This window comes from Amblyomma americanum, chromosome 2, assembly GCF_052857255.1.
Source record: "Amblyomma americanum isolate KBUSLIRL-KWMA chromosome 2, ASM5285725v1, whole genome shotgun sequence".
In the NCBI taxonomy this organism is placed as follows: domain Eukaryota; kingdom Metazoa; phylum Arthropoda; class Arachnida; order Ixodida; family Ixodidae; genus Amblyomma; species Amblyomma americanum.
This window is the reverse complement of record NC_135498.1, coordinates 15,438,279-15,451,354: the sequence shown is the minus strand read 5'-3', so window position 1 is coordinate 15,451,354 and position 13,076 is coordinate 15,438,279. Positions and strand designations below refer to the sequence as shown.

Below are 13,076 nucleotides of genomic sequence, written 5' to 3'. Positions count from 1 at the left end.
TTAAGCGGTCCATGAGCCGTATTGTGGACTGATGGTTTTTGTGCTGGGAGTAGAGAAGGCAGGGGTGCTTGATATACCAAGCATCGGCATCTCACTTCAGAACTGCTTCCCGGCTCCAAAGGGCTGTTGCTTCGCTGGGTTTGCAGTGAAATCGAGATCGGGTATTCCCACGTAGCGCCACAGATCGCTAAATTAACCGGGCTGATGCAGGACGCGGTTCGAATTATCTGATAAAATTTACATAGGAAATTAGGGGACCGAAGAAATCCTTCCAATATTCTGGGATTTTAAATTAACCAAGTTTGAATAATCAAGGCTTTATTGCATTTGAGGCAAATCACGAAAGAAAAGCACCTACCTTGGCTGATGGAAATGATGATGTCACCAGGGCTAGGAATGACTTGTTATCATACTTCAGGGTATCCCAACAGTTCTTCAGGCTGCTCACGGATGACTCTCGAGTGCTGAGAGCACTTGCAGAGCGAGCCTGAGTGGCAGGAGCCAAAACGTAATTCAGAGCAAAGTAGAACAGAAGGCTATTTACAGGTGCAGGAGAATGCAAAAAGATGGAGAAGCATGCTATGCAGCACTGCTCCTACCAGATGGAGTATCATAAAAGAAGCACAGGGTTAGCGCTTATATAAGATGTGAGATATGGAGAAGAGCAGTTATTCAAAAATGCTCTGCACAGTGAAAGACTGGCAGGGAGTGTGCTTGCCAGATATTACTGACAAAAAACTCTGTAGCAGTATCAAATGTAACCAAATCACACACTTTCTTTATGCAATACTGAGGGTGGCGACAATAATTCAATGCCACGACAGTCTGAAAGGTACTGCGACCCCTAAGCGTCAATAAGCTTGGTTGTATATAGTTTACAATAAGCACTCTTCCTTGATACTGGAAATGCAGCAGAGAGCGTAAAAAGCAAAAGAGCAGGTTTAACAAACCATATCACAGATTCGCCAAATAAACTATGTACTGCGTTGAGGTGGAGACAGTGGAAAGAGGCAAGGTGTTTGGTTACCACCAGGTAAGGCATTTAAGAAATTGGGTAGCATATAGTTCAATGAAGTTTCTAGCCACACAAGAAGCATGGTGCTGTGTTGGAGAATAAAATTTTTTGCAACAGGTTTTCAAAGGAGGTAAAGTTACCAGCAAGTGCTAAACTGCTGATAAACCCTCACTGCACAGGAATCCCAAAGTATGTTAGCTACTCAAGGATTTCTAAGCTGGTTTGCGGCACAGCTTAGAGCTTTAATGAAAGCAGGTAGGTAGACACTTGCAAAGTGCACAAAAGGCACTGGAAGCTACAAAATGGGCGTAATCTTTAGTACTTTGCATGAGGGCCTACAGACGTGAATCAAATCATGCAACGACATACTCAAAAAGTTCTGCACTGCCAGATTACCCAGACTGCACGCTCTCACCTGTAGTGCAAGAAACATGAGGTGGATCCAGATGCGGGGATTTTTGGTCTTCATGACGAACAGGCTCTTGTTGTACAGGCAGTGCTCCCCTTTCCCCTGGCATGCGAACTGAAGGATGGCATGTTTCTTGGCACGCCTCTCTGCCCATGCATTGGCAAATGAAAAGATAGAACGGGAATTCTTTCGTTAAGAGTGGTGCAAATGAAATCTGGCACTGGTCATATTTAAAATGCTCCCAAACTCATTACTGCCTACAGGCAACAAAAATTAGCCTCAGCTACCAAGCAAGCTGGCAGAGACCAGTGCCTCACAATCTTCCGGTTCATGTGCCCAAATTACAATGACCAACCACATTTTGGCAATTCCAGCCATAGCACAAGGGTATCACTGATCCAAGATGTGTTCACGAAAGTGACAAATGCGAGTTCTTGAGCTAGCATAACACTGACATTCGACTTGGGGTGGTGAACTGAACATGAACTGAAAGTTACAACTGTATGGAGTAATTCCCAGAAATGAACCCCTGGTATGTGCCCGAGCGAGAATGCGCCCTCACTGGTATCAAGCCTGCATTTAAGCAAGCAAGCCCTTTTTGTCTTAACTCTACTTTATTGGAGCATGATGTAATTTACTTGCGTCCTCGCTTTTTCTTTCCCACTCTGTTTATCATTTTGCCTCTTGGAAAGGTAGCCAACTTGGCATTATGCTGAGTTAATACCTTTTTATTTCCTTCCTTCTTATTCTCTCATTTGAACTACAGTAGAATCTCAATCATACGAATCTCATCGGCTTGCAAAAAAAAATTTGCATCATTCAAAACGAAAAAAAATCCGAACACAGGACCATAGGAAACGCATTCACGCAGTTCTATTTACGGCTGATGGGATTCATTTATGGCCGCAGCTCATTATTAGCAATGTGTACAGCGCGACTGGTGATCACAGAGTCGGTGATGTGGTGTCCACGCACCGCCGCTCACTGCTCCCTATGCATACACGTAACTAGCTATCACAGAGTTGGCGATCTGTGGGATGCGCTTAGTGCTTGGAACATTCGAAATTCTGTGCATTTTACAAAATGCACTCTGCTGAGGAATTTAACAAATTGGTATCATCCTGAAATTCTTATCAATCGTGTTCATATCCCTAAGATTCTACTGTATTTTCTATCTGTCTGTAGTTAGAATTATTTTGATAACAGAGGACACACACACAGATCCAGGGCAGCAATGACGACATGCATGATATATGCACGATGCTATATTACCAAAAGCCAACCTGCATCAAACCCCTTTATTAAAAAACACAGCTTTTAACTCCAATTTGCGCAACAAAATTTGAATATGAGGGGGGTGGGGAGTGGGGAGCTTGGAAGTTTGACAGACTGTATGTGGATAATTAGAGCATTTTCAATGAACAAGACTGCCAGCAGGCAAGCACTTACCTTCAATGGTGCATTTGGAAGGCAGCGGAAGCTTGACAAAAATAGTCTGCATATATGCTTTTATTTTGTCTAAATGTTTTTCACAGAAGTGCTGCACAGCGTCTCGCATGGGGTACGGCTCGAATACTGATATCCTCTGTAAAGAAAGGGGCAGAATCAAGCAGTAAAAAAATTGTAGGGTTTAACGTGGAGTTTGTTGGGTTTAATATCCTGAAGTAACACATGGCTATGAAGGTCATACTATTGAAGGGCTCCAGATTAATTTAGAGCACCTGGGGCTTTTTATAACATGCGCAGACATCGCACAGCGCAAAATGACGTCAAAAGATGAAGTTCTTGAGAAAAAATAAAACTGACAAAACAGTGTAAGATAGGCCGACAGAACAGCTTACACTGAATTCTACAGCAAAGGCTCCTCTGGGCATCATCAATGCCGCAAAAATTCGGGCAGTTTAAAGCTGCTCGCACAGTTATGATCCAACAATCTATACTGGACATAAAACCTTACTTGGTGATATACAATACAATGCATAATAACGTGGCTAGGTCATATTTTTTCAACGCTTCTCGCCTTCACAAGTGACCAGCCTCATCCATGACCAGCCAGGCCACTGAGATCCATGCTTGAGCAGTAAAACATCACTGAGACACAGCGACTCACCACTGTTTGGAAACTTGTTCATCAGTTAATAAACCCTACCAACAACTAGGATTACATAGAAGCAAAAGGCAAAATTTCAAACAGTTGCCTATAAACCAATGGCATACCCCACCAATTACTGAGGAGCAACTTTTCTCCATTCCTTAGGTGAGAATGCATGTTTGCCTGGCTGACTCAATACAAGGTTGCTGGGTTTTCCCCATATTACATTCAAGGCAAGTTGCTCCAAAACAACCAACCAAGTATGCCATGATGTACTGAATCGAAGAGAACATTCTCCCCTGAAAAGAAAGTTGCTTCAGACTGACCAGTAGGCTTTGACACAAGTAAAAGGGCTCCAAAAGTGATGGCAGAAAAACTAGGCTAGTAATTGTAAGCAGTTTACACAGCGAAGAAGGCAGCTTAAAAAAAAGGCATATCAAAGAAAATTTTATGAATATTCTTCGTTTAAAAGCTCTGAAGCTGGTTCCAACCGCAAACTGTATGACCAGTAGCCCCTTGGCCAATTAATTCAGCCCAAGGCATTTGCCTTACAGGAATGTGAACAACCAGCATATACACTTGGGCTAGCATCCTGTAAGAGCAGGGTGGATGGAATCACTTCCTAGTGTTCCTTGAACTGTTATTATACCTATAGTTTCCTTCCTGTCTTTTCCATTTTAATATATTTTGTTTCACTGTACTTTCTTCTCACACAGCCACATGCAAGTACAGTCAAGCCCGGATATATCAAACCTGGATATTTCCAATTATTGTTTATATCGAACAGTCAGAACATGCCCTAGAAAATCCCATGCAAAAGTATAGCACTCCAGTTCGCATATATCAAACTCACGTTCAGTGGAACATTCAATATATCGAACAGTGCGCTATGCCCCTTCAGTGCCACTTCTTCTAACGGCACTTTTCAAACCCTTTTCACTCGTGGAGACGGGTCACTCGCACAGCCTCGGGCAGCTGCTGGCAGTGCTGGCTGGCACTGTGAAACCACGTTACAAGGTGAATGTGAGGAGTATTTGAGGGTGGCCTGTGGTCCCTTGCACTCATTTTTTCGTGCCACATTACTGTCATGCGGTGAAGCCAACCTAACCAAGCACTTTTGGCAGCCTTCGCCTGGCATGCTGCTGAGGTCATGGCTGAGATTAACCGTACCCTAGCCTTAATGAGAGTATTGCATTTTTAGCTTACTAGTTACAGGATCAAACATCTTATAATATGCAGTGGCCATTTCCAAACCATCTTCCACTGCAGATTCAACGCAAAGCAGGTTAGGCATAGAAATACTTAGCGAGCAGTGCGCTGTAAGCCTGGCAGGCAGCACATCGCAGCAAGGACGCATCAAGCGTGGGTGCAATGTAATCTTTCTTCTAGTTTACACAAAAGCTTTTCTATATTGCCATTTTTTATATACATCGAATTATTGCTATTTGTGATTCCCTTCGATTTCAATATACCCTATCTGGGTATGACTGTAAAGCATGGCTGCAGGTCAGTGCTGTTGTATTCATTACTCCATCCACAGTTTGCTTTGTTCTGCTGCTTAAAAAATAATCAAAGCAAGGTATTACTGAAGTCAGATATTACTGCCATACTGCCCAAAAGTTCTTTTGGATAATCTCGATGAAAGGAGCACCGGTAAAAATAAAAAAATGCTACATGTATATTGTATACAGATTGTCAAACCTAAACAGAGCAAAGATGTTTAGTTATATGGATGAACTTTTTAGCAGTGATGGAGCTAGTATTTAGTGTTGTCGAAGGCCATGAGCAGATACATTGCTACTTAAGAAGTCTAAACAGAGTAGTTTTAGTTTATTCCGAGTGCGAATATGAACAGAATGCAGCATGAGTTCGAAGCATGCAACCTTATTTTACCATGCTGCCGCACAGACTCCCCCCTATAAATCTGGCCCACGCACCTGTGCATTGGGTTGTACCACCTTGCGCGTCACCACAGGCACAGCTTCATCTTCGGTGGCTGAGCTGGTGCCGCCGCCACTGCCCTTCAGCAGCTGCTGGTTGCAGCCCGAGCTGAGCGAGCCACTGTGGGGTGCACCCAGGCGTGAGGAAGACGAGGTGCCACCCTCCACGTAGGGAGGGGGTGTCGCAGACGAGGAGGAGCATGAGGGAGTGGGTCCCAATGGGGGCGGGGAAGGGCTGGGCACTGTACCCTTTGGAGAGGAGCCCCCTTCAAGGGCTCTGCTGCCCAGATCGGCTGGTCCTCGCCTCGCCACATTGCTTGTTATGGATACGGTAAGGACAGGATGGCGGCCAATGACCGGTGATGGCTGCACCTCCTCAATCAGCGTTGGAATGCTGTGTTCGCAAAAGCTCAAGTAAGAAACTGTCAGTAGTTGAGATGAATGTGCCACTTTTGTTAAAGAAAGCAAACCGTCAAGCATTAGTGATCAAGCAAAAAAAGCATATTTCACAGATGGGTGACACACAGATAATGTAATGCACTACTCGCCGCAATGCGGCATTCTAAATTTTTAGCCATGGGTCTCCATAGGCACGGTGAGTTCTGCTACCAAATATGCTGTGGTATGCTGAACTCAGCATAAAGTAGTACCTTTTAGAAGACTTCAAATGGAAACACACTTACCTTTTATGCTTGCAAAAGAGTCACACACACCTCTGATAACAGTGCTGTGCCTAATACTGTGCCAAATAGCTAGTAAGAGGGTACCCACCTCATGCTCTTGTGGGCTGAAGTGGTTGTGACAGTGACACCACAGCTGGATACTCGACTTGTGTGTGCTGTTGATGCTGGCATTGAGCTCAAGTTGTGGCGGCTATTGAGTGCGGAGAGGCTCCGGTTGACGGGCGAGTTAGAGCTCAGCTTAGACATGCTCATGTGCAAGCCACAGGGAGAGCTTAGCCGGCTGTTGCTCTGCACATGGGGAGCTGCGGCAGAAAGTGAGAGATTTTGCAGGAGAGGGAGCAAGCAAGCTTGTTACACAAAATAGAATGGCACATAAAATGAAAAGCACTGGCCTCTGTGATAAAAAAATATGCTTATATATTCCGCCCTGCATTTCATGCTAGAAGCAATGCTCATTCGGTTAGAACATGCTACAAGCATGCAGACATGCACACTGATGCCCCATTGAACTTTTGAAATGTTGGAGCTGATATGTGTCGAAGATGATGTGCCAACCAAGGGTATGCCTTAGTTTGAATCATCTAGAAGAAATATTGATGTGCTTAAAGTGAAATGTTCCCATACATTCCTTTTCTCCCCTGTGTATTTCAACTCTCAAAAGTATGAAGCACATGTGCTAAGAGGAGCATTTTTAAGTCACTGCCTTGAATGTCACAATAAACCACAGCACATTGCACACCATACAAAGACTGCACCAATTTGTACAATCCAATGCAATCTGAAGGTCATCACTGTCATTTTGTGCAAACAACACAATACATTTTCCTGGATTGTCACTTTCCAATAGAAATGACAAGTGCCTAGCTAAGCACTTACAAATGAAGAAAGCCAATAGTTGTCGAAGCCAAGGAAAGCATGGAGGAATGTTTACATCTTTATTTTTAAAATTTAAATAAAGATATAAACAATCCCCTATGCTTTCTTTGACTATTGGCTTTCTTCATATGTATTTCATAATGAGCCCCTTAATCCCCTACCCTTGTCTTCACATTAGCTAAGCTTATGTATTCAACCTTCTTGCAGAAATAAACCCTCGAGCAAATTAGGACTAAAGAGACCACTTTCAAACCGTGTCACACTAAACACTTGTGGGATCAACAACTACCAGCTGTGAACAAGAAACAAAAAGGCTACAAGCAAATCTCATCAAATTACAACTCCTCACACCAACATGGCCCTAGTAAAGCAAACCATAGATTGAAACAGATTCTGTACCGTGGTGCATGTGATTTGCAGAGGGCAACCGGGTCATGCTCCGATGGGCGAGCTGCCCTGAACCCAGGTGGCCCAAAGAGCGGGCATTGGCTTCCTGCGAGGAGGAGCCCAGGATGCTGGCTGCTCTCGGAGCCTGCTGGCTGATGACGCCCGTTGGGGCCCGCCCCGTTGGCACTGCTGGCATGGTTGCTCCGCGGTTGGACGAAAGGTCGTGCCGGCTGCCGCCAACTTTGACAATCGTGACCCCTCCCGTCCTGTTCACCACTTGTGCCCTGAAAAGATGTGTCAAATGCATGTATCACCGCCCAGTGCAAGTAGGCAGCTGCTTGTCAAATCTTATTCTCACGTGGTAAATACAAAATATGCAGTTCAACCCGGATATAATGAAGTTGAAGAAGTCTGGGATTTTTCGTTACATCCAGGTTTTCGTTAAATACAGTTTTTGCAAGAAGACCTGAAAGGACAATGCAGAACGGAAATCAAAATGAGAAATAAATGTAGGCGAAATCACCTTGAAAATGTTTACAGAAAACCCCATTGCTCGAAGTCATAAACACGAAGAAATGTTCTGTGATCGCGCTGATAGCTCGACTGCGACAACAGCCGCCACCACCTCCGCCGCGGCTCTCGCAACGCCGCTACGAGTGGGGTGGGGAGAGTGGGAGAAGCGGAGTCACCGGCCGAGCTAGAGGAGAGCACACACGGTCGCACCGCCACTGTGACCGGCCGCGGAGGCACATGCTTCTTCCCGCATGTTCCCTCTTTCGGTCTGCCCGCTGCTGTTGCCCCAGGAAACCGACTCTTCGCCTTGCGCCGCTGGCGCTCTCCACCGTCCCCGCTCCAGTCGTGATGCACGAGAGCTATCGGCGCCGGAATCACGAGCGACGTAACGCGCAGCGACGATGGGTGCGCACTGCTGGTACCATTTCGATTTTGCTACGCCCTATCATTTTTCGCTGCTTTTGAGCATGAAATGTTGTAGTGCCAGGTGGCGTGGCGTACTAAAAGCGAAAGCAACAGAGATGCGCCAGCGGCGCTGGAGCACGACACGTTGACTCAACTGCAGTCGCCCATTACGATTGGTAGCGTTCCTCTCATGTCAATTCGTGCTTTATCGTCGTGAAACTTTTCTCCCAAATTTCGTAGCTCAGCACAAGCTAACAGATGGTCGGCTTAGCAAGTTAGTTATATCAAGGTCAACCGCTGCTGCGTGTTCGTTAGATGAAGGTCTCAAATACAGGCGCTTCAATGGGGGCAGCATTGAGGAATTAAAAAACTTCGTTACATTGAGGAATTCTCTATATGGAGGTTCGCTACATCCACGTTCAACTGTACTTGCAAAATAAAACTAGTACGAGCGTATAATCAGCATACATTTTAATGTGCTAAAATGACGATACCAGATACTACTTCACTATCTGTGCATTACAACATATATAGTACTCTGTGGGCTACTGCTCAATGTGTGCCAACGTACACTTACTTTTGTGACACTGAAATTGAAGAGTTTGGACTGACCACTTAAATCTCTGAACATGCACAAATTCTAAGCACGCAACATTCTTGTGCCCCAAGAAAATAGATGCGTGAAAAGCGTAAAAAGACAGGGAACAACCTGTGAGCTGCTGTGGCAGCATCTGCCTTCAGCTGGTGCAGGTAGAAGCGAATAGTTGACGAGGCCACTGGCTCGGGCAGTTGACTGCAGATCTGAAAATTGAATTGAATTGGCTGTTGGAGAAAAGAAATGGCGCAGTATCTATCTCACATATCAGCGGACACCTGAACCATGCCGTAAGGAAAAAGGTAAAGGAGAGAGTGAAAGAAGAAAGGCAGAAAGAGGTGCCGTAGTGGAGGGCTCCCAGATCTGAAAACGCAAGTGAAGTTTTCTTACTGTTATCCTGGTTTCCAAGCCTTCTGTGCTTTTCCCCAGGTACATTGCATGAGGAAGTGATTTTCTCTTTGTAATGCATTAAAAAACTAGGAGACATGAAGGCAACACTCCTCTACCCGTTTTCTTAACTTTCATTTCAATCCTTAATTGAGAAGCCAGAAAAACTGAGGCTAGCTGATTGCACTTGTTTGTAAGGAACGCATGCTATTATGGTTTAAAGTGAATTATTAATGAGAAAAACATGCACCACAATTTAGTAATAAACAAAAAGCACATAAAAAAAAGTGGCCTGACTTCGGCTCATCAGCCTGAAGATACAATAAAGTGCCCGGTGAAACCAGAGTATGCGACCACGTTAACATAAATCCCTCAGGCGGTTAAGGCTGCTTTAATAACTATGTATTAAATAACATGTTTGTCATAAATCAATGAAACAGAATTCTGGAGAAAAACTGGCAACTATTAGAACACTAGAAAAACTAGCAGAACAGCAATTTGTGGCCAATCTTCACAAAACTGCCCCTTCCTAATTACCGCGAACTCCATGCCCAGTCACCTAATCACAGCTCAAGGGCATATGTTTCAGGCAATCCAGAGTTGTGCGGACAGAATAAGGTTGCGGAGTCATTTCAGGATAAGTGCTTCGCCCTTAGCATTAATTAAAGCATCCAAATTCGCATATAAGTTTATGGCACAATATCAGTCTGGCTAGATTTGAAAGATTCAGTTTTAATAGTCATCATCTAAATGCCACAACTAGCCACTACTACACAGCACAAAAGATCAAATGTCCATTTATTTGCTAGGTAACTGTACTTGGTTAGAAAAGGAATGCATGTCCGTAAATAGACAGGAGTGACAGTTCCATCCTGCTCACTGCACACTAATGATGCCACCACCACAAAAATGACAGAACACCAAGTTTTGCCTTTGTATGCTGCATTAAAGTGATACAGAGACCAGTATATATTGTTTGGGTTCACTTCTTCAAAATATGCTTGTGCAAGTGTTCACCACGAAGTTGGTGCACACATCAGCCCTGCAGTGAAATTTTTCACGACCCGATTTCAGTTCTTGAAACTCGATCCAAGCATATTGGACAATAGCGTGGCATCACAAGATGGATGCAGAGCTCTCATAAGGTGCACAGAATTGGCCACTGTCATAAGCTTAGGAGCAAATATATATGGGTCACAGTTTAAGAGGGTAGCAGCAAGAAATGTATGATATGGTGTCACCTTTCTTTGATACAGCATATGGCCAATGCTATTCGCGCTATCACTGGCTAGAGAAGCTGCACTGAAGGCTCGAAGCTGCAACTGCTGAGTAGAGAAAGCTCACGAAAGAAGTAGAATCATAACGTGAATTCAGCATTTTGTTCAATAATTAAAGGGACCCAGAAAGGGGCTCTCAATAAAGCTGCGATATATCTGGGACGTTGAAAGACGCCGCTTCATAATTATCCTCCAGCAAGAATTGTTTTAATGAGTTTTGTGGAAGCTGAGTTACATGCAGACAAAATTTGAACTTCTGTGCCTGTGCGCCTTTCCCTCTCCTCTCGCATGCCAAAACGGCAGTGCTTCTCCGCCAGCCCAGCCTACTCGGCCCCTTCCCTACCTCCGCCGGCTGCGACGCGCACGGAGTGGCCGTGGCCGTGGCAGCGCGTGATGTCTGAAAGAATTTGACGCTGTGAACCAATGATAACTGCCGGCTGCTGACGTCATTTGCATGACGTGGCGTCGAATGCCAGGTTTTGGCACGAAAGCCCACCACTGTTGCATTTGGGTTGCAAGCCCCAAGGGTAGCGTTGGCCTGGCGGCCTGGGGCAAAGCAGGAAACATCCGAAGGTCCCGGCAAAGGATGAGTCGACTGGCAACAGAACAACTTGTTTATTCTGGCATCGCAAAAGAGCAGCCGGTCAGGGCGACCACGTTACTCGCAGGAAGAAATCGAAGTCTCTCGTTGGCGTCCGGGGCAGCTCTCTTTATATACCCTCGGAGTCGAGGGCAAGAAGGAGCGGCTTGGGATGAGTCGCACAAGACGGCGACGCATGAACATGTTCAGGCGTGACGGGCGCGTCCGCCAGGCCGGCGCCGGTCAGACCTCCTCGCCTCCCAGTTGGCGAGCTCCTCTCCCCGGCTGCCGCGCTTTGACAAGCGTGGGCAAAACATGCACACACACACACACGCACGCACGACGACACGTGGCACGGAAACCTGTCTGGACGCGCTTGGCGGGAGGCGTTGCGGCCGCGATGAACGAAGCCGCGGCGTCCGTTGCATCCGCGCCGGCTATACCGCGCGTCGAAGGCGAGACGTAACAGACCGCCCCGCCGGGAGAAGGAGATCCCGATGGTCAGGGGACTGCATCCGCTGTCCAGAGGGATGTCGCTCGATGATGCTCGTAATCGAAACCGATCGTCCCTCGACGTTGCTTGAGCGCAGCGCACAGAGAAGGCCTCCTTCTCGGGTTCAGGATCACATAGGACACTGCAAAGTCACTTCGGGAGAGTTGCCATTTTTGTGCTCGTTCCCAGCAAGCGTTAGAACTACGCCGAAACGCAACCGCTCAGTCAGCAAGCACGAGACAACCCTCACTAAGCTCTGCCAGGCTCTTTCCCCTTTTATACTACTGCCTAGTTCCTTACAGTAGTCAAGCAGCACTCAGAACGCGTCCACAAATTGGAAAATTGCACTAGAAAGCACATAATCACTTTGAAACACTAAACAAAAGCAATATGTTAAAAATCCTGCCTCAGGAAGAAAACATCAGTAACCAACAACTTTGAGGCGGATTCCTACGTTAGGGGCTTCGACTTAAGCCATCGGCGTTACCGTTGAGACTCCCCTTTTTGTAACGCACCTCAAAGGAATATTGTTGCAAAGCGAGGCTCCAGCGCAGGAGGCGGCCATTTTTGGGAGATATGGTCTGCAGCCATTGGAGAGGGCAGTGATCCGTCTCAATGATAAACCTCGAGCCGGCTAGGTAGCATGACAATTTCTGAACGGCCCACACGAGACACGCACACTCTTTCTCGGTGGCGCTGTACGCCTGCTCACGACAGGTCAGCTTACGACTAGCATACAGGACGGGGTGTTCCACTTCTCCATTGTCCCTTTGGCACAGTACAACGCCCATGCCTCGCTCACTAGCATCGCACTGAACAACGAACCCTTTGGTATAGTCTGGCGATCGTAGCACAGGCTGGCTTGTTAGGGCGCTCTTTAGGGCGCTAAAAGCTCTCTCCTTTGTCTCGCTCCAGACGACTGTTTGGGGCTCTGTTTTTCTTAGAGCATCCGTCAGGGGAGCCGCGATATCGGAGTACCTGGGGATGTACCTCTGATAGTAGCCGGCGACACCCAAGAACGACCGAATATCGGTCTTCGTGCGCGGTTGCGGGAAGTCTCGCACAGCGGCCACCTTTATTTCAGAGGGGCGGCGACGACCCTGTCCAATCACGTGACCGAGGTAGACAACCTCGGCCTGTGCTAATTGGCACTTGGGAGCCTTGACTGTCAAGCCCGCTTCGCGCAGGCGGGTTAGCACTGCCCGCAAGTGTGCCGTATGCTCAGACCAGGATGCGGAGAATATCGCTACGTCGTCTAAATACGGTAAAGCAAATTCTTCCTGTCCCCGCAACACTTTGTCCATGAGGCTTGAAAAGCAGTATGGCGCGTTCTTCAAACCAAAACTCAAAACTTTAGGACGGAATGTTCCCATTGGTGAAATGAACGCCGCATACCTACTAGCCTCCTCTGTAAGTGGAACCTG

General features: G+C 46.4%; 1 protein-coding gene across 2 annotated transcripts in view; it reads right to left on the bottom strand.

Moving 5' to 3' along the window:
• The window catches only part of melt (ventricular zone expressed PH domain-containing protein melted), a 39,047-nt gene that overhangs the window by 11,603 nt on the left and 14,368 nt on the right, over positions 1–13,076 (bottom strand). For both annotated transcript variants that reach the window (XM_077653260.1, XM_077653261.1), the window contains exons 8-14: positions 9,030–9,121; positions 7,415–7,686; positions 6,228–6,441; positions 5,454–5,850; positions 2,874–3,009; positions 1,431–1,570; positions 359–487 (exon numbers count right to left, since the gene is read on the bottom strand). In XM_077653260.1, the coding sequence (XP_077509386.1) occupies positions 359–487; positions 1,431–1,570; positions 2,874–3,009; positions 5,454–5,850; positions 6,228–6,441; positions 7,415–7,686; positions 9,030–9,121 (1,380 nt within the window). The remainder of the gene's footprint in view (positions 1–358; positions 488–1,430; positions 1,571–2,873; positions 3,010–5,453; positions 5,851–6,227; positions 6,442–7,414; positions 7,687–9,029; positions 9,122–13,076) is intronic.